The sequence below is a fragment of the Protopterus annectens genome, chromosome 6.part0 (genome assembly GCF_019279795.1).
Source record: "Protopterus annectens isolate FY-2018-M chromosome 6.part0, PAN1.0, whole genome shotgun sequence".
In the NCBI taxonomy this organism is placed as follows: domain Eukaryota; kingdom Metazoa; phylum Chordata; order Ceratodontiformes; family Protopteridae; genus Protopterus; species Protopterus annectens.
In genome coordinates this window covers 370,566,138-370,585,778 of record NC_056737.1, presented here as the reverse complement: position 1 = coordinate 370,585,778, position 19,641 = coordinate 370,566,138, and the positions used below count along the sequence as shown (strand labels likewise).

The 19,641-nt window shown below is 36.9% G+C and overlaps 1 protein-coding gene across 2 annotated transcripts in view; it reads left to right on the top strand.

The window, feature by feature from the left end:
* The window catches only part of LOC122804322 (pleckstrin homology domain-containing family H member 1-like), a 1,703,720-nt gene extending 1,691,602 nt beyond the window's left edge, over positions 1 to 12,118 (top strand). For both annotated transcript variants that reach the window (XM_044074112.1, XM_044074113.1), the window contains one exon: positions 9,750 to 12,118. In XM_044074112.1, coding sequence (XP_043930047.1) covers positions 9,750 to 9,938 — 189 coding nt within the window. In that variant the 3' untranslated portion in view covers positions 9,939 to 12,118. The remainder of the gene's footprint in view (positions 1 to 9,749) is intronic.
* Positions 12,119 to 19,641: the final 7,523 nt, after the last annotated feature.

The following is a 19,641-nucleotide window of genomic DNA, read 5'->3' as shown; positions in this document are numbered from 1 at the left end:
TGGAGGCCTCTGTTGTTTTGGTAGATTTTAATCAAGCGCTCCAGTATATTTTTGTGTGTTTATGTGTTTGGTTTGCAGTTGTAATAGTTCTATGTGAGACTGGGTTTGTGGTGTGCGTGGTTACCTTCTCCTCCTGACTGGTCTTGCCAGTACTAAGTTGAGAGAGCTCAGCCTCCAGTTTGGCTATGTAGTTGCATCTCTCGCATATATTTGTATTTGTTGGGAGGAGGAGAGGGTTGTCTGTGTACATGAGGCAATTGTAACATTGCCTCAAGATTCCCAGATTCACCAGCTGAACAGGAGAGGACTCCAGCAACTGACCCTTCGACATGCTAGAATAGTGAAAAAGATTGCTGTGTAACTGAGTCAGAAAGGACCTATAGGGAAATGGGTACTCAAGGGAATTTAGGTGAATGAAGTACTTTCTTTTGTTTAAGAGTGCTTTACCTGTATAAAAAACGCTTTGGGAGCAAGTGCTGAGCTTTTCAGATAGAGAATAGGCTGTTTAGATTGCAAGTAGAGCAGTTCTAAGAGAAAAATTGAAGAGCAGACTTTACGGAGCCAGAAATAGTTTAAACTTGATTAACCGGCGCTGCCCGATGCTGCTCTATGAGCAAGTTCGCGCAAAATCGCACAAAAGCACGCAAAAACGGGCTTTATAGCAGGGGGTTGAAAAGAGCCAGGAATTGACCCAAAATGGCCAATAAACTACAAGTTGCTGGGCTGGAACCACTCCTGTAGGGACAAATAGGTTGCTCAGTGCTCCCCACTCCCACTGGTGAACAAAGAAGCTTCCTCTTATCCAAATAAGGTAATATGCTGTGAAGCATATTACGTAGGAAAGACTGATCGAAGGTTGCGTGATAGGGTGTATGAGCACTTGTATGCAATAAAAACTGAAAGATGTGAAAATGCCCTAGCTAAACACTGTTTAAAACATGAGGGGCACTGTTTTTGTTTTATGGCTATTGATGTAGTACCACAGTCTATGAGAGGTGGACCAGTTAACATTCTATTAGAAATTCGGGAATTGGAATGGCAACTACGGTTGAACTCTTTTTGCGTTCCAGGGTTAAATGAAAACTGCAACATTTCTTGTGTATTAAGAATGAAGAACTATATGAGATAATTGTGAAGGTTGGTTGTAGACTTAATAGCCTATGACGTACAACCTAATTTCATCTTCTTAAATGTTTTTGAACGACAAAGTTTTTAGTGATTGTGGTTTTATAACTGTTTTTTATAATTTTACATTCTAAGTAATAAGCATATATGTTTCATCTATTACTATTTACTTCTTGTGGTTGTTGAGACTGTAAAAAACACTTTTTGTTATTTAAGTGTGAGGACATTTTATATTGTTGGTATTTATATAGGTTTAAGTAAGTTAATACTTGATAGGCTCCAAAAAATTCTTTTGTGGCTCTTTACCATTGTTTATTACTTGGTGTGTTCATACTTTTATGTTAAGTAAGATATATAGTTTATAGTTTGTAATTATAAATAATCACAACTGTTTTTATTGAGGCTCTTAATATGTATTGCTTTTTATATGCAGACTTAGTTATAAATGTAACACTCTACTTGAGTGATTACATTAATTGAGTGCGTACAGCATGGCTTTGTTACAGTGTTTCTTTAAATGTATTTAACTATTAAGCCACGCTATGCACGTTTAGTTTATATATGTTGGCGGTACTTTTGAATGTGGTTCTTTTGTTCTGATGAAGCTGCATTACAACTTAGGCGAAAACGCTCTTTCTTTTAAAATAAATAAAAAAGCGTTAAACCATTGTTGGTAGTACGACCTTTGGATTTATCTTATTGGCAGTTTTTGTGCCTTTTGCCTGGCTTACGCTGGACTAGGAGTTGCCGTTCTTTTTGTGGTTCACTTGTAGAACTCTGCAGGACACCACGAGGAGCTGTGCTGAGTCGTATACAAGCGAAAAAGCGCGCAAAAACGGGCTTTATAGCAGGGGGTTGAAAAGAGCCAGGAATTGACCCAAAATGGCCAATAAACTACAAGTTGCTGGGCTGGAACCACTCCTCTAGGGACAAATAGGTTGCTCAGTGCTCCCCACTCCCACTGGTGAACAAAGAAGCTTCCTCTTATCCAAATAAGGCTATGGATAGCACAGGAACTAAGACAAAGCCCAGAGATCTGCAAAATCTGAAGACTGGACTATTCTAGTTCAGTAAGGCGGGAAAACAAGGATATTTTTTTTTTTTTTTTTTTTTTTTTACAGAGACAGAAGAAAAAGATACAGTAGCAAACAGTAAATGCTATAAAACGGCTAGCGCCTTTGAGTGTGTTAGCCTAACAGTTAAATTAAACAAAAATAACTTTTTAAAGTGCAAACAGTTTAGAATCAACACAGGTACAGTATAAACAATATGCAGAGCTGTTTTTTAGGCGAAATGCAGTCGAGATACAGTAATTAAAGCGAAAGCCAGAAAAAATACTTAAAAATCAAGGAAAGTCACTCTTTCACTCTCTGCTGCTTGTAGAACTCTGCAGGACACCACAAGGAGCTGTGCTGAGTCGTATACAAGTAAAAAAGCGCGCAAAAACGGGCTTTATAGCAGGGGGTTGAAAAGAGCCAGGAATTGACCCAAAATGGCCAATAAACTACAAGTTGCTGGGCTGGAACCACTCCTCTAGGGACAAATAGGTTGCTCAGTGCTCCCCACTCCCACTGGTGAACAAAGAAGCTTCCTCTTATCCAAATAAGGATATGGATAGCACAGGAACTATGACAAAGCCCAGAGATCAGCAAAATCTGAAGACTGGACTATTCTAGTTCAGTAAGGCGGGAAAACAAGGATTTTTTTTGTTTTTTTTCTTTTTTTTTTTACAGAGACAGAAGAAAAAGATACAGTAGCAAACAGTAAATGCTATAAAACGGCTAGTGCATTTGAGTGTGTTAGCCTAACAGTTAAATTAAACAAAAATAACTTTTTAAAGTGCAAACAGTTAAGAATCAACACAGGTACAGTATAAACAATATGCATAGCTGTTTTTTAGGCAAAATGCAGTTGAGATACAGTAATTAAAGCGAAAGCCAGAAAAAATACTTAAAAATCAAGGAAATTCACTCTTTCACTCTCTGCTGCTTGTAGAACTCTGCAGGACACCACGAGGAGCTGTGCTGAGTCGTATATATATATATGTGTATGTGTATATATATATATATATATATATATATATATATATATATGTATATATATATGTATGTATATGTATATATATATGTATATATATATATATATATATATATATATATATATATGTATATATATATATATATGTATATATGTGTATATATATATATATATATATATATGTATATATATATATATATATATATATATATATATATATATATATATATATATATATATATATATATATATATATATATATATATATATATATATATATATATATATATGTATATATATATATATATATATATGTATATATATATATATATATATGTATATATATATATATATATATATATATATGTATATGTATATGTATATATATATATATATATATATATATATATATATATATATATATATATATATATATATATATATATATATATATATATATATGTATGTATATATATATATATATATGTATGTATATATATGTATATATATATATATGTATGTATATATATATATATATATATATATATATATATATATATATATGTATATATATATATATATGTATATATATATATATGTATATATATATATATATATATATATATATATATGTATATATATATATATATGTATATATATATATATATATATATATATATGTATATATATATATATATATATGTATATATATATGTATGTATATATATGTATATATATATATATATGTATATATATATATATATATATGTATATATATATATATATATATATATATATATATATATATATATATATATATATATATATATATATATATATATATATATATATATATGTATATATATATATATATAGATATATGTTTGTATATATATATATATATATATGTTTGTATATATATATATATATGTTTGTATATATATATATATATATATATATATATATATATATATATATATATATATATATATATATATATGTATGACAATGCAGAAAGCTTCCTGTTACAGACTTTTTGCCTTTGGCTGTATTCAAAACTGTAAGGTACAATCTTTATGGTGTAAGGCAGGTAATTTAATTTCAAAGTATTTTCAGAGTTAGATGGATTGCACTTAACCTCTTCTTGTCCATTGTCCTCTGTTAAAACATACAGTGGATATAAAAAGTGTACACCCCCTGTTAAAATGCCAAGTTTTTGTGATATAAAAAAATGAGGCCACAATAAATCATTTCAAAACTTTTCCCACCTTTAATGTGACTTATTACCTGTACAACTGAAAAACAAATCTGTTACAGGAAAAATATAAAAAATAAAAAACTTACAATAAGCTGTTTGCATAAGTGTACACATCCTTAAACTAATACTTTGTTGAAGCACCCTTTGATTTAATTACCACATTCAGTCTTATTGGGTAGGGGTCTGTCAGCATGGCACATCTTGACTTGGCAATATTTGCCTACTCTTCCTTGCAAAAGTGCTCCATATCTGTCAGAATGCAAGAACATCTCTTGTGCACAGCCCTCTTCAGGTCACCCACAGATTTTCTATTGGATTTAGGTCAGGGCTCTGGCTTTGCCACTCCAAAACTTTAATTTTCTTTTGATGAAGCCATTTTATTTGTTGATTCCAGTATGATTGGTTTCATTGTCATGTTGAAAGGTGAAATTCTTCTTCATCTTCAGCTTTCTAGCAGATGCCTGAAGGTTTTGGGCCAAAAGTGACTGGTATTTGGAACTGTTCATAATTCCCTCCACCTTGACTAAAGCCCCAGTTCCAGCTGAAGAAAAGCAAACCCAAAACATGATGCTGCCACGACCATGCTTCATTATGAGGATGGTGTTCTTTTGATGCGAACCGTACATTTTGGAATTGTGGCCAAAAAGTTCAACCTTGGTCTCATCAGACCATAACACATTTTCCCACATGCTTTTTGGAGACTTTATGTATTGTTTTGCAAATTTTAGCTGGGCCTGGATGTTTTTCTGTTTAAGAAAAGGCTTCCGTCTTGCAACCCTTCCCCATAGCCCAGACATATGGAGAATATGGGAAACTGTTGTCACATGTATTACACAACCAGTACTTGCCAGAAATTCCTGCAGCTCCGTCAATGTTGCTATAAGTTTTTTGGCAGCCTCTCTGACCAATTTTCGTCTTGTCTTTTCATCAATTTTGGAGGGACGACTAGTTCTTTTCAATGTCACTGTTGTCCCATGTTTTCTCCACTTTTTGATGACTGTCTCCACTGTGTTCCATGGTATATCCAATGCTGTGGAAATTATTTTGTACCCTTCTCCTGACTGATGCCTTTCAACAATGAGATCCCTTTGATGCTTTGTAAGCTGTCTGCAAACCATGGCTTTTGCTGTAGCAGGCTACTGAGTAAATGTCAGGAAAATCCTACTAGGACAGCTGAACTTTATTTGGAGTTAATCAGAGTCTCTTTAATTGATGTCAGGTGTGTACCCAAGAAGACTGAATGCTATAATTAAATCAAAAGGTTATTCAACAAAGTATTAGTTTAATGGTGTGCACACTTATGCAACCAGCTTATTGCATGTGTTTTAGTTTAGTTTTTAGTTATATATATTTTTTCAATTGAATTGTACAGGCTATAGGTCACATTAAAGTTAGGAAAACCTTTGAAATGGTTCATTGTCATCTAATTTTTTTATATCACAAAAAACTGGCATTTAAACAGGGGTGTGTACACTTTTTATATCCACTGTATACATTTAAATAGTTGAAATAATGCAAGTACTTTTCTTCTACTGTCCAACAGGGCACACTTTTTTGGTTCAATTTTTTAACACAAGTAGCTTTACAAATACATTTTTCAACACAGGTGTCTGTACAAATCAGTTTGATATACAAATGACATATAATTCTTTACAAAATTCCAGCTAGCTGTGCTGGCAAATGTTACACATCCATTGCCCTACTTCTCCTGGCATAGCTGGCAATACCTCTCATTGTCACAAAGGTAACCATTTGAAATATTGAGACCCACTAGAGCGGGTCTCAAAATAAGTAGACTGAATGGCCAAAAAAATGGACTTAAATATACTAAGTCTGAGATGGTCATTTTTTAGGGGGGGGGGAATATATATATATATATATATATATATATATATGTTCAGTTGTGGGGGGGCTTGCCTCTTGCAAAAAAGAAGTTTAAATGAGAAATGCAATCTTTGAAATTCTCTCTCTTCTCCTGAGTTTTCAGTATTTTTTTTCTTTTTTTTTCTTTCTCTCAGCATTTTGAGTGCCAACACTTCAGTAGGGAGCCTGGCATGAATTTGTAAAGGCATATGTCTCAGCTATTTGGAATCCTAGCTTTCTTCCTTCTTGCCAGTAAAATAATTTTTAAAAGGCTCTCTAAAAGGAAATTACTACTCCACGGGACAAAAACCTTGTCCATAAGCACCTGAAATTAATCCCACTTTGAGACAGCAGCTTGAAAATTTAACACCTTTAAGACATAAACAAACATGCATTTATATAAAAGAAAACATATTGACATGTTTTTTTAGTTAAAACACTATACATCACATATGTTTTCTTTTGTTTTTATTTGTCTGCAGCTTGAAATTCTTGACCTGGGAAACTATTTTGGTATTGGCTGTTACTTCTGCTAGAAAGACTTTACAATTGCTAGTACTAAAGAGAAAGGGACCTTTTCTCTTTCACAAAGATCGGGTCAGTCTATGCAACAACCCTCCTTTCATGTTGAATGTAGTAACAGAATTGTCCTTAAATTAGGCTGTTAACTTCCCAGTGTTGTATGGTACCTTACAGCAGAGAGGAGAAGATTCTACTCACCCATGGACAGCTGAAATTCAACCTTGGCAAAAGCAAAGACATAGAAAAAACAGCAATTATTGTTTCTTTTGTGAGAAGCAAGGGCAGAATTCCTGTATGCAAGCAGACTGTCTCTAAGTAGATAACCCAGTATTATATATTTGCATATATTACCATTATTCTAGTAAGTAAGGGCCTATTGCACTTCAGCCACAGTAGCCACTAATGCCTAAATTGGGGAGGGGGGCAACATCAGACTTCATTGAAAACTTTACTGAAAACTCTGGTGCTTTGATAGTGAGTTTTCCAAAGAGTAAGAATCGAAAGCACTGACACAACTAAAAGCACCAGACATCTGTATGAAAGGTATTAGCTTACCTTAGATACATTATTGAAATGGTATTCTTATGTTAAAGGGCCACCCACTGCTTTGGAAACTACTGTATGATTTATGGGAAAATAGATTTGCTCTACAGTTTTCTTATCAGGTGTCAAAAAATTATGTAAATTATTTAGATATTTACATTAATGAGATAGTGAGTGATAACCCTGTCTGTGCTACCTGCATGTTAATGTTCAACATCCGTCACATATTTTAAGCACTTTAACATATGGAGAGTTTATAAGAGCAAACAAAGCCTGTAGTGAATATGGAGATCATTTGGCAAAGTCAAGGGATATCATATACATTTTCTTGTGGAGGCTGTACTTATGAAGATGTAATGACAGCATACTTCCAAGCTACCTCCAAATCTAGGAAAGAGCTTTTATGACATTATAGTAATAATAAAAATCTATTCAAGGAGTAAGAATATACAAAATTATTTTTTGCAACTAAATATAGCACCTTTGTGAGTGTTATTAAAAGTGTCAAAAAGCAGTGAGGTATTTTCTTTGTGATTCATTTCTTTATGGCAATGTAAAGTGACTTCCTATAGTGCCTCATATGAGATGTCATAACTTCCAGATCCTTCCCATTCACAACTATGTCAGGAGCATAAGTTGTCTACCTGTTAGTATGAGAAAACTGGACAAAGCCAAAATTAAAAGGGAGACATTGAACCAAAAATGGGGTCAAATTTTAAATGTTGCTCTTATGAACTTAGAAAGTTGCTAGAATAAAATGTTTTGTGTTGCCACTGATTTTTCTGATGAATCTGAAGTCTGAAACTCAAATGCCTAATTGTCAGTGATGTGCAGGAAAACCACAAATTTTGCGACAACAGACTGGAAATGCGAAGCAAAAATTTGGATATTTTGCAAAAATCTGTGGGCAGTTGAGAGGTATGTCCTGGGGGCCTAATGAAAATTTGTCTCTGGATTTGAGTCAACACAGGGACACATTTCATTGAAGTGGCTATGTGGTATACAGTTGTGTAGAAAGGACCTCTGAGAAATTTAATACTGTATAGTCAGTGGGGGATGTTTATACTGTGTTGTTCTTCCATAACTAGCAACAGGAAAACTGAGAGATTGCTTATTACATAAAGAGAGAATCCTTATATTGGTATGACACTTTAAATCATGTTAATCTTAATGACTTGGAAACACTTTATTAGTTCTCTTTGGTGTTTTGTACTGCACTCACTATATTTTTAATTGATTCATTGTTTTGCATGTCTTTGTTTTTTCTTGTATATGGTAGATGTGTTTTTTTTTTACTCCTTGAAAGACTTGTCATTGTGGTGCTAGAGTTTTTAATAAAGTCTTCCACAAAACATGATTTGCTTTATTTTTATTATTAGTAGTTGTATTGCTTTTTTAGATGCAACTATATGGTCTTTCATCCACACCTTCTTTAAGCATTCCAGCCTACATAATGCCTACAGAGTATAGCACAATTTGCCATGGCCATCCTACAATGGTTATTTCAGCCAAGACACCCTCAGGGCTATCTATCCATTGGTCAATGAGCTGAGGGAATCATCCCAAATATGTAGACTACTGCAGCTAAAGCATACAGTGAACATACTACACCTGTGTTAGGAACTTAGCATAACTGCAGATTTTAGAGTATGTACACTGTTGCAGTACTATATCCCCACACCTCTTCTTTATACCTTCTAGGCATTCAGTCACCCCTCCTCTTTCTTTTTTCCACAGAATGTATCCTCCCTTCCCAGGTTGACCTAGATTTTGGAGAGGGTGCTTTGATGGTCTTCTTAGTGGATCAACATCCTCCTTTCCTTTGCACAAGTTTTTCTGGTGTTGTACATCAGGCACAAGTTCCTGGAGATTAACAGGGCAAAAAAAAAATCAAAGATGGTACAGGTGATGTCTCTGTTATACCACAGACATGCTGAAGTCCAGATGGGAGGGTGTCTGCCCACATTAGAGGGAGAGAGTACTAAGTTATGGAAACTGGGTCAACCATTGGGCCTTCTATGGTGAACTGCCCAAATGTGAAGACGGCTGCAACAATTATTGTACTTGGATGTCTACAATGATGGTAATTTCCTATCATCATGAGCAGTAATGAAAATTACACTGTAGATTCCATGAAGTCACTATATCATGGTCCATTTTTAGTTTTGTTCATTTAACATATTTAAGGAGTAGTTAAATAAGTCTCTTACACATGAAACTGCACAGAAAAAAAGATAAATTAGTCTGTTAAACATCTGTCTTGTACTGTTTGTGAACAAATTTTTGCATTAATCAAGAGAATTCTTCTAACCTACAAAATGTATCAATGTAAGGACTGTACTGTTTTTGTTTTTTTTTTTGATAGCAGCAGTTGTAATGCCATGTTTGATTTATCTTTCAGATTGTTGAGATAACACTTCTGATTGCCAGGTACATCAATTTCAATGCCTTGCAGCCATCCTGTATCCCATCACAGTCACCATGTGCTGGATCCCCTTTAAGTGCTACATCAGAGAAGCGACTGTATGACATTGAAAGCAAACACTTCCCTGCCCCCACATTATCTTCTAAGGGACCAACTCTCCTCTGAGGACTGTGGTATTCTGAGGACTAAGAGCCAAACAAATGCTGCTCATATCTACCACCCAGATTGCTGTGTAGGACGTGATATTCAGGTCTCCAAAGTGTAGACAAATGCTGTTTGTGTTTCATGACTAGTAGGCTGTGGAGGACTTTGTATCACTACAGCATGCCATACTAATCATTCAGATGTCAGACAAGGAAAGGCCCTCTAAATTCAGGGGCCATACCAATGTAGTTAGATAATTGACAGTTGATACCGTCTTTCAACTTGGTAGTAACTTCTGATCTGTTTATTGTTGAGTAAAGATTAGAATCCTGTGGATGAAAAACAATGTTGTAACCAAATATTTTGCACAGATTTTGAATATGTGTTAGTAATTACATGCATGTGTTCACACTGCCTAGCAGAACTTCTTACCCTTAGAGGGAGGTTGACGTGCTTTTTTTTTTTGTTTTGTTTTTTTGTGTGTGTTTGTATGTATGTATAGGTATATTTGACAAAAAGTACAGAATTTATTTCACTTGTTTTGAAAAAGTTTTGCCACTGGAGTAAAATTTTGTTTTAAAGACAAACTTTGCACACACAGTGCTATTAGGAACCTCAGATCACCCGCAACAAGCCTGTCTTTTGTTATAATGACATCATTTGGCAATTCGACAGCCAAACTAAAGTAAAATTTAAAATGGCTAAGATCAGAAAACACATCAGGTATTCATAGTTGTAGTAAGGCGTTACACCTTTCTAGTGCTCAGCTTATCTCTACATTCATAGTACTGATAATAAAAAGCAGTTTTGCTTCTCCCATCTGCACCTTTTCCATGTTTGCTCTGCATGCTCCGTGGCTGTTGTGCAGCCTCATTCAGAGCACCATGAGAGATGTTTTTTCTCCAGTTCCATGCTTTGTGGCTGTTGTGCAGCCTCATTCGGTGCACCATGAGAGATGTTTCTGTTCCAATTCCATGCTCCATGGCTGTTGTGCAGCCTCATTCAGAGCACCATGAGAGATGTTTCTGCTCCAGTTCGTAAGTGCCTTTTGGTTCCAGTACTCTTATTTACATTGCAGAAGAACACACTGATACATGCGTAGGACTGTTTTTTAGTTATAAAGAGATTCACATTTAATGAGAATGCTGAATCATACGCAGGGGGCATTTAGGGGTGCAGTTCTAGTTCTAAAGATGGTGTAGTGGAAAAGAGAATATTGATAAGAAAATTGAACTGTAATTAGGAGCTAGGCGTATGTAAGTCGGATATGTACAACATTACTTTTGACAACTCACTGAAAGTTTTAAGTTCAGAGATGCCTGTTGGAAAGTAATTTACTACTGCATTTTCTCATTAGACTTTGTCTCTTCCATTGGCCATGAAGGTTGAAGCTGTATCTTGTTGCCCTTATATCTACTTGTTTTTCAGTATGGGATGTGCAAATTCTGAAATGGCAAATTGATAGCATAGAAGCAACACAACCCAACAAGGTATGACACTCTTTTAGGCAAAGAGGAAGAAGCTTGTCTAGAAAGAGGACAAGCAGATGCTTAAGTGAATCAGTTTGCTGGCTGCACAGATACCTAAAGTAACATTCTTCAAAGTAACATTATACCTGATTTCCAAGGCTCCCATACTCCAAATGTGTACTCTGCGGAAAAGATTCACAGTTATGTCTATGACTGAGGGTTCAGTCTTCTTTGACAGGGGTACCTAGCTTATTTCCTACATGACTGTATGCAGCATTGAGTAGTCAAGGAATCTGATATAAGTAAAAGACAAGCAAGAGCTGTAAATTGAAAGTATATGACAAGAGCTTTATTTCTGCACCATTCGTCATCTTCATCATCAGCTTCCCTTTTTCCCATTTTTTCTACATGGGGTTGGGGTATTGTGTTAACTGTTGCCAACTCTTTCAATTCAGTGCTACACTCCTGCCTTCAACACTCATGCCTGACTGTCGCAGAACTTTTCACACAATCCATCCACCTCTTTGCTGGACAGCCTTGCTTCCTCTTACCTTTTTCCTGTCTGTCCCAAATCTTTCTCACCAGACTGCCTTCTGCTTCTCTACACGTGCCCACACCACTGTAATATGTTTTCTTTGATATTTTTTTGCAATTGGAGCTACTTTGGCTTCTGCTCTTATGTCCTCATTTCTTCGTCTGTCCCACAGTGTGAATCCTATCACCTTTCTCAGGCACTTAATTTCCACCACCTCTAGCTTCTTCAACTGTTCTGCCTTTACTGCCCAGGTTTCTGTACCATACAGTAGTACTGGTCACACCACTGTCTTGTACACCTTAGTTTTCAGCTTCTTTGGTATTCTTCTGCCATAGACTACACCTGATACTGTATGCCACTTGGCTGCAGCCCCTCTGATTCTAGCTTTGACCTCTTCATTCAGACTACCCTTCTCCTCAACTACCCCTCCCAGATACTTGAAACTGTTTATCTGTTCCACTATCTTCCCTTCTATCTCTATTCTCAGCTTCTTCTGATTTCCCCAATTTGTTGCCATTACCACCGTCTTATCTATGCTGAGTTTCATCCTATGTGCTTTCAGATTTGCATTCCATTCTCCTATCCTTTGCAGAAGTTGTAGCTCAGAGTCTGCCTGTACTGCCATATCATCTGCATGCAGAAGCTTTGTTGATTCGTCCCTTCGAACCTGTTTGCTAATATAGTCCATCACCAGTATGAACAGCAGTGTGTTCAGAGCTGAACCCTGATGTACACCCACTCCTACTGGGAACCCCTCTTTGAGGCCGAACACTGTTTGTTCTTGAGTCATTGGGTTCTTGTACATAGCCTGCACTAATTCTACCAATGTTTCTGGGACTTCAAACTACTTCAGTACTACCCAGATCAGCTTTCTTGGGACCTTGTCATATGCTTTCTCAAAGTCTAAGAATGCCCAGTTGGACTATTTCCTCATCTCTAGCTTCTTCTCAATTATCTGTCTCAATGCAAACATTGGGTCACTTGTGCTGCATTCGGATCTGAATCCAAGCTGCTCATCTCCCATCTTACATTCTACTACTCTGCATATCCGTTTCTCAATCACCCTCTCCAGAACTTTCATGTAATGTGATAGGAATTTGATGCCTTTCTGCTGCCCACAGTTGTGGATGTCCCCTTTGTTTTTGTACACTGGCACAAGTATGCTTATTCTCCAGTCATCTGGGATAGCCTTTCTCTCCACACTGCTATTAATACCCTCAGGAGCCATTTCTCCCCTGTCTCACCCAGCATCTTTATCATATCTGCTGTGACCTCATCTGAGCCTGCTGCTTTCCATGACTTCATCTTCCTTAGTGCTGTTCTTACTTCTTCTAGGATGGGCTCCTCTTCTTCTCTCATCATAGGCTGTTTCTTGGGCAGTACAGCTTCTGTGGGAGTTTCTTCATTCAGAAGCTGCTGGAAATACTCCTTCCATCTGCCTTTGATGTCCTGTGGACTGGTGAGCAGGTTGTTGCCTCCATCCCTTATGAATTGTGTCTGACTATCTTCTTTATCTTTCTGTCTTTGCCTTGCAACCTGATATAGTTTTGTTGTACCCCTTACTGAGTCACTTTCCAGAAGATAGTAGAGTGCCTCCGATGCCCTATTCTTTGCTATTGCAACTTCTTTCTTAGCGTCTTTGTTAGCCAACCAGTAGTCCTTCCTAGCCTGGTCAGTCTTTTGTATCTCCCACTTCTTTCTGCACTCCTTCTTTCTTTTGATGACTTCCTGGATTTCTGCATTCCACGAGCAGCTTTCCTTAAGTACCTTATTTCCATACCTGACTCGGCCACATATCTTTTCTGTAGTCCTAATATCATGCTGTCTTTTGGCGCTGCCATTCTTCTTCAACTCCACCTATTTCCTCCTCTTCTTGGAGTGCTGGCACCCTGAGTAATTCCTTGAACTGTTGTACTTTCTCTCCAGTTAACTTCCAAGTCTTCAGCCTGGTCTCTGTTGACCTTAGAACCTTCTCTGACAACTGCTTGCAGCTGATTGTGGCAACTAGTGGTTTATGCAGTGGGCTGACTGTTTCACTGGGGATGACTTTGCAATCATTAACTCTACCCCAGTGCCTTTTCCTTACTAAGAGGAAGTCTGCCTGAGTTGCATGTTGACTACTTTTGTATGTGATCTTGTGACTCTCTCTATTTTTGAACCATGTGTTAGCTACTATCAAGCCATTTGCCAGACAGATGTCTAGAATGACTTCTTTATTTCAGTTGCCCCACCCATGTCAACCCAGGCAGTCCTCATATTCTGTTCTGTCTGTCCCAATATGTACATTCAAGTCACCCATTATCAACACCAATTCATGTTGTCCTGCTTTATCTAGTAGGTCCTGCAACTGCTGCATGCTGCACTCTTTTCCTCATTATCACAACCCTGCTGTGGGGCATAGGCTGAGATTATGAATACTGACCTATCATTACACTGGAGTCTGACTGCCATGAGTCTGTCATTAATTCTGATGATATCCCTTACTGCCTTCTGAAGCCTCTCTCTCACCACAATGCCTACATCATTTGTAACCTGCCCTCCACCTGAGTAGTAGATTCTGGATCCCAAGCCAAGTGGCTTTACTGCACTGCCCTTCCATCTCATCTCTTGGATACATAGGATGTCCAGTCTCCTCCTCCATATCATCATGTCATCCACTTCCAAGCTGCATCCTGTCAGTGAACCTACATTAAGCATAGCAATTCTCAGTTCATGTTTGGCATGTTGGTTGGTTTTACGTCCAGCTTTCACTCAACAGAGCTATTCTAGATAACCCGGGCTGGGCACCTAGACACCAGGCAGCCAGTAGATTATTGACCCAGGGCTTGTAATATTGCTAACTGTGGGAGGGGTATATGTGCTACAAGGTTTACAATCCTCAGAAACATAAGTAGTGACAATGGGACTTTTAAATACTAATTATTACATTTTTTTTCATTGGCATTGGGCAGCCACTGCACAGAAAGGTTGTCCAGAGACAGAGACAGAGAGATAGCCAAAACAGTCATCTGTACAAAATAGTATTACTTTTGCTCCCAAAACGAATGTGCCCCAATTATTCATATTGTCAATTGTAATAATTAGTATTTAAAAGTCCCATTGTCACTACTTATGTTTCTTAGGATTGTAAACCTTGTAGCACATATACCCCTCCCACAGTTAGCAAGATTCCCTGGGCATGGGTAAGAGTAGGCCGAGTCCTCAACCCACTTATCAGTGGTAACTAACCATGCCCATTTTTGGTGACATTAGTCAACATGACCTAATCACCTAGAGCCATATTTTACACCGAGTTTCTAGCCCTGCCATGCCACGCAGTCTGTGATCCATGTTCTCCTGTCTTGAGGATACTGCGCACCACAGTAGATGCCCAAAGTGGTTGGTCTATACAACTCTTCCTCCTATAGGGCACCATGAGAGTCTGTGCTGCTCTCCACAGCTCCATTAATTGGTGAGTTTGAGATGGAAACACTATGCATGTTTTTCAGGCATGGGAGAAACCCCATGAAGACACAGGGAGAAGATGCAGACTGCAAACAGGCATTGGTTGGAGGTCAGGATCGAACCTTGTACCTGGGAGGCGAAGACCTTAACCACTATGCCATATGGTCTTTATTCTGCAGCATTGACAGTCATTAAATATCTAATATATGCAAAACGAAATACTAGCCTTTCAAGTTATTGAACTATGTCCCTCTGAAATGCTACACAGTTGAGGAATATTGATACAGAAGCAAGAGTTAATTTTAATGGAGAAGTGAAATGGTTCAACATTCGTATGTTTTACGTGTTATTAAAGATCAAGTGCAAAAGGTAAAAACTGTAATGTTTGTCACAGTTCTGTTTTGGCTATTATGCACAGTCCCCCCCCCCCCCCCACACACACACACACACACACACACATCTCTGGATAACCTTTCTGTGCAGTGGCTGCCCAATGCCAATGAAAAAAATTGTAATAATTAGTATTTAAAAGTCCCATTGTCACTACTTATGTTTCTGAGGATTGTAAACCTTGTAGATGCAAGTGTACAGGATGTGTGGCATGTTGACAGCAATAAGTGACCAGATGAGGAGCAGGAAGTATCATTGTCTTACCCTGCAGAAAGCCATTTTATTATTTTGCCATTATATAACACAAAGTTAATGTACACAGATCTTTTGTTGGTCTGGTCATTTTTAAAGATGAATGGTAGAATTTTACTCTTCAAAAAAAATTTTGGCAGTCATCTGTACAAAATAGTATTACTTTTGCTCCCAAAACGAATGTGCCCCAATTATTCATATTGTCATGTGTGATGGAAAACACTGCAATGCTCATTTTGGTAACCTAAAAAGTGAAATTACAACTGAAACATCCACAACAGCAACAAAGGGCTACAAGACCTTTACTTCAAGGTATGTGTTCCAGTTGCATTTAATCTTTAATTAATTTTTACTTAAAAAGTACTGAAACCCTTCCTGTACTGAGTGACCAAGGAGGTCCAAACACAGTTTTAACTCCTGTGATTTCTGATTGGTTGCTAGCCATATGATAGCTGCTATCCAGTCAGAATTCACAGAATGGTGTCTGCCTTTTTCATGCGCAGGCTTACTGTGGTGCCTTGTGAATTTTTATTATCCAGACAGAAATCATAGGGCATGTGTTAGCCAGGCATTATTTATTTGTTTTTTATTTGTTTGCATTTCGATTCTCAGCTAGAGCGTCTTCTGTGTGGAGGCATATGTGAATGGGGCGTGCCTTCGTTGAAGGTTGTGCATCAGGGCTGGTAACCCGGTATGTAAAAATCCAGTACCAATCATTAGCGGACCGGAGTTCCGCTGTGGCGACCCCTAACCGGGAAAAGCCGAAAGACACAAATTTATTTGCATTTGTTAACCAAGATTATCCAAATAGACTACTAGCCCCTTGTTAGCAGAAGCTCAAAGAGATGAGCAATGAATTAATGTTTTTTTAAGACATGAAAACGTCAGTTGAGACTGTACCTTCTTCCCCTGTATTTTTTGCACCTCTTTTGTCTAATAACTTTTTTCATTGTGATGCAATAATAGTTTGCACATCAACTGTAGTGCCACCTACAAACACAAGATGTGACTAGAAATAGTCGCAAGAAAAAAAAATGTGAAGAAAGTCATATAAATTGTTAGCCATGCATAATATTCCATGTCACAAGTGTAGTTTTTCTTTTACTGTATTTTTCAGCTTGCTATCTCTGCGACCTGGTTCAGAAGAGCTCCTAGCTGTGCTAGTTATATTCCACAGAAAACATACAAATGAACTTCGTATTTTGAGTCAGAGGGACTTTGCCTTCTGACATGAACTTGAGGTGATTTGATTGTACCAGCTGCACTAGCTGTCATTCATCTCCTGATACAGAAGATAATTTTTCTCCCTTTGAACGCTACATTTATTTCTGTCTGTCAGATGCCTTCCTGTGCCTCCTTGCCCTCATGATACTAAACTTCTTTGGAGATTCAAGTTAACTCTAAGAAGTATAATTAGGCCTTGCAGAGAGAGGTTGACAACTCCCCATTCCCTGAATTTGAGATTTAATTAACTTTGCAATAGCCAAGTAAAATGAAACCCACTCACGTGCACAGAAAACACCAAACGGGCAATTACTCAATGTTTTATATAAAGACTTCTCTTCCAGTGCATGCAGCAAGCTATACTCTCTGTACTGCCTGGCTGCTAATATTAACACCCATCGTCTCTATAGCTAAAGGTAACACATAATTTGCCAATGAATTGCATATAGTGAAGTGTCCAGATACCACTAAGTATTCTACTTAGCTGGCACAACCAGTAGTGAAGAATGAGTTAAACCATTTGGTTAAACTCTTGTACGTGTCATTGTCACATATGCAACTTTTCTTGCTGCATTATCTGGCGAAATGGAGCTCATCATGTTATGTTTACTTATTCCCCCACTTCTAAAAAGAACTGCTAGTGATTTTTCTGTTGTAACGCTATTTGTAAGCATACATTATGTTTCCAAACATAAAATATCAGATAAATTTGTATTTTAGTAGCAGTTTGCAAAGATTGTGTATTTTAGTAGCAGTTTTGCAAAGATTGTGCAGTGTACACTGACTGGCGATAGAATGTAGCCAGTCTCAACAGCTGCTTTTTAAAACAGGTGAAACTATAACATTGGTTACTTACTTTTGCAGGCAGGTCTTTGTCTTAGTTTTTTTTTTTTTTTTTTTGGTTGGTCTGGTTAAAGTTAAGTTCACTTCCAATCTGGGTGTGATACATTGTATCACATGTTTACAACAACCAGGAAATAAATTATATCTCAATTTAAAGCCTTAGCTGTATTGTGGAACTGTGACCTCTGAGCCATAAATTAACAGTGATGCATTTTTCAGTTATGTGGATATATTGTTGTAGGTAATTAGTATATCAATATACATATAAGATACAAAGTAGTTCTGCTTTGTACTGTGCCTGAACTGTTGGCAGTTTGCTAGTAAACTGCAAAAAGATGTTGTAAATGATGTTAAAATAATCAGAGGATGTCCAACATCATAATTTAAATTATATAACTAAATATACAGCTGATAAAATACTTCATAATAACAATACAGAACAAGTGCACTGAAGAACCAGTTATAAGTGTATAGCAGAAATTACAGTTTGTGCTTTAGACCATTTCAGTGCACAGCCTAGAGGCTTATGTTGACCATAAGGTAAGTGTGTGTGTCCCTCTAGCTAGCATCAGACCCATTTAATGAATATTCCTCAAGTATCATATTGAAGTTATAACAGCAAAAATGATCACAGATCATGTAACTTCACCATCATTTTACATTTCTAACACGTAATAGCCAAACTGCAGGAAAAATGATTGCACGTTTCAAACCATTAATTATAGTATATTTCCTCCCAGTTTAATTTCTGTTTTGCCTTACTTCATTTGTAGAATTTGTCTTGAAAGTCAAATTTATGTTACCACCTGGTGATAACTGGATATTTCTTTTTTTTTTAATTCTAGAAGTAAAAACAGCAGAATGGAGAACTGTGATGTTATAAATGTTTAAAACTGTGGATAAGTCTGCCTGCATGGTGCAGATACAGTGAGAATTTGAATAAACTTTGAAACCAGTTTACCTGGAACATTGAACCTGTCATTAATTGTCTTTGAAGCTATCTTAATTGAATACATGAGAGGTGCCTTATTTCAAAACTGAGCTTGTTTTTTTTTTTTCATTTCCAAATGTCATAACTGTCTGTATGGCAATAATTTATTCCTTAATGGGAAATGCATGAGGGCTGTAACTGATCATTTTTCTTGCAGAATCATTAGAGTGATTGTGCTAATTTGGCTGAAACAGCATGGGTGTTGAAGGGGGCAGGGCTCACACCTTCTGGGCCTGGGTTACCAGTCATCTGGTATTTCTGTGTTTGTGCTTGAACACAGAAACCACAGATGTAACTGGTCATACCTGCTGATTATATTTGCTTTCTTTGCTGTATGATGAAAGAATGCAGAACTCATATTCTCTTTGTTTCCCTCAGGAGACCTTTATTGTGATTCAATCTTCCTTGCATTTGTTCTTCAGAACAACAAATGCTATGTACTGCATGCCCCCAGCACACATTACCTACAGACTTAGTCCATCTTACAAAACCAACTTAATCTTCCTGGCAACTTTGAATGGGGATGATGAGTTACCAACTCAGAGAATGAACTTCATTCTGGAGAGGATGCCTGGT